This window comes from Numida meleagris, chromosome 27 (assembly GCF_002078875.1).
Source record: "Numida meleagris isolate 19003 breed g44 Domestic line chromosome 27, NumMel1.0, whole genome shotgun sequence".
Taxonomy (NCBI): domain Eukaryota; kingdom Metazoa; phylum Chordata; class Aves; order Galliformes; family Numididae; genus Numida; species Numida meleagris.
Window position 1 is genome coordinate 4,025,484 of NC_034435.1, and position 1,240 is coordinate 4,026,723.

At 73.1% G+C, this 1,240-nt stretch overlaps 1 protein-coding gene across 1 annotated transcript; it reads left to right on the forward strand.

Annotated features, from left to right (window-relative positions):
• JUND (JunD proto-oncogene, AP-1 transcription factor subunit) lies at positions 1-1,214 on the forward strand (the record flags this gene model as incomplete). Its single annotated transcript, XM_021378892.1, is given in 1 exon segment — positions 1-1,214. A coding segment is annotated over 1 exon segment (764 nt), but the record flags the coding sequence as incomplete, so codon positions are not given.

The following is a 1,240-nucleotide window of genomic DNA, read 5'->3' on the forward strand; positions in this document are numbered from 1 at the left end:
GAGAGGCGGCGGCGGGGCTGCTGGGCTCCGCCGAGCTGGGGCTGCTGAAGCTGGCGTCGCCCGAGTTGGAGCGCCTCATCATCCAGTCCAACGGGCTGGTGACCACCACGCCGACCAGCGGGCAGTTCCTCTACCCCAAAGCGGCCGCCTCCGAGGAGCAGGAGTTCGCCGAGGGGTTCGTTAAGGCGCTGGAGGACTTGCACAAGCAGAACCAGTTGGGCGGCGGCGGCCCCAACGGGGGAGCGACGGCGGCGGGAGGAGGAGGAGGCGGAGGAGGAGGCAGCGGGGGAGAGCTGCCCGCCGCCGGCCTGGCCCCGGAGCCGCCGGTGTACGCCAACCTCAGTACGTACCCCGCCGTCAGCTACGCCGCCGAGCCCGGCCCGTTCGCGGCCCCGCCACCCCGGCTGCCTCCTCCTCCCCCGCCGCCCCTGAAGGACGAACCGCAGATCGTGCCCGAGGTGCCGAGCTTCGGCGAGAGCCCTCCGTTGTCCCCCATCGACATGGACACGCAGGAGCGCATCAAAGCGGAGCGGAAACGGCTGAGGAACCGCATCGCCGCCTCCAAGTGCCGCAAGAGGAAACTGGAGCGCATCTCCCGCCTGGAGGAGAAGGTGAAGAGCCTCAAGAGCCAGAACACGGAGCTGGCCTCCACCGCCAGCCTGCTCCGCGAGCAGGTGGCCCAGCTCAAGCAGAAGGTGCTCAGCCACGTCAACAGCGGCTGCCAGCTCCTCCCGCAGCACCAGCACCAGGTGCCGGCCTACTGAGGGCCGACGGACCCCCCCGGGCCCACGCGGTGGCCGACGGATCCCCCGCCCCCCCCGGGCCCTGGCGGGGCCGCAGCGGACCGAGGGGAACCGGGGGAGAAGCGCGGACTGTGGGGGGAGCGGCTGCGCATGGCGCCCCCCCGTGGGCTGGGGGACTGCCCGGGGCCCGATGGACTGAGGGGCTCCTGAGGGCGCCCCCCCGTGGGCTGGGGGACTCCTGCCCCCTCGCGGACCTAGGTGGGAGGGGGGCTCCTGAGGAAATCCCGACGGACTATGGGGGGCCGAAGGACTGAGGGGCTCTCGGGGGACCCCCTTCTCTCCCCCGCAATGGACTGAGGGGCCCCCGGGCGCGGCCCCCGCCGCGTCGAGCGCCCGCGGCCTGCAGGGCCCCGCGAGGCCTCGGCCCCGCCACATTCCACTGAGGCCCCGCAGTAAAAACGCCGCTCAGGAGCCGCCTCTGCGCTGTGTGCATCGTC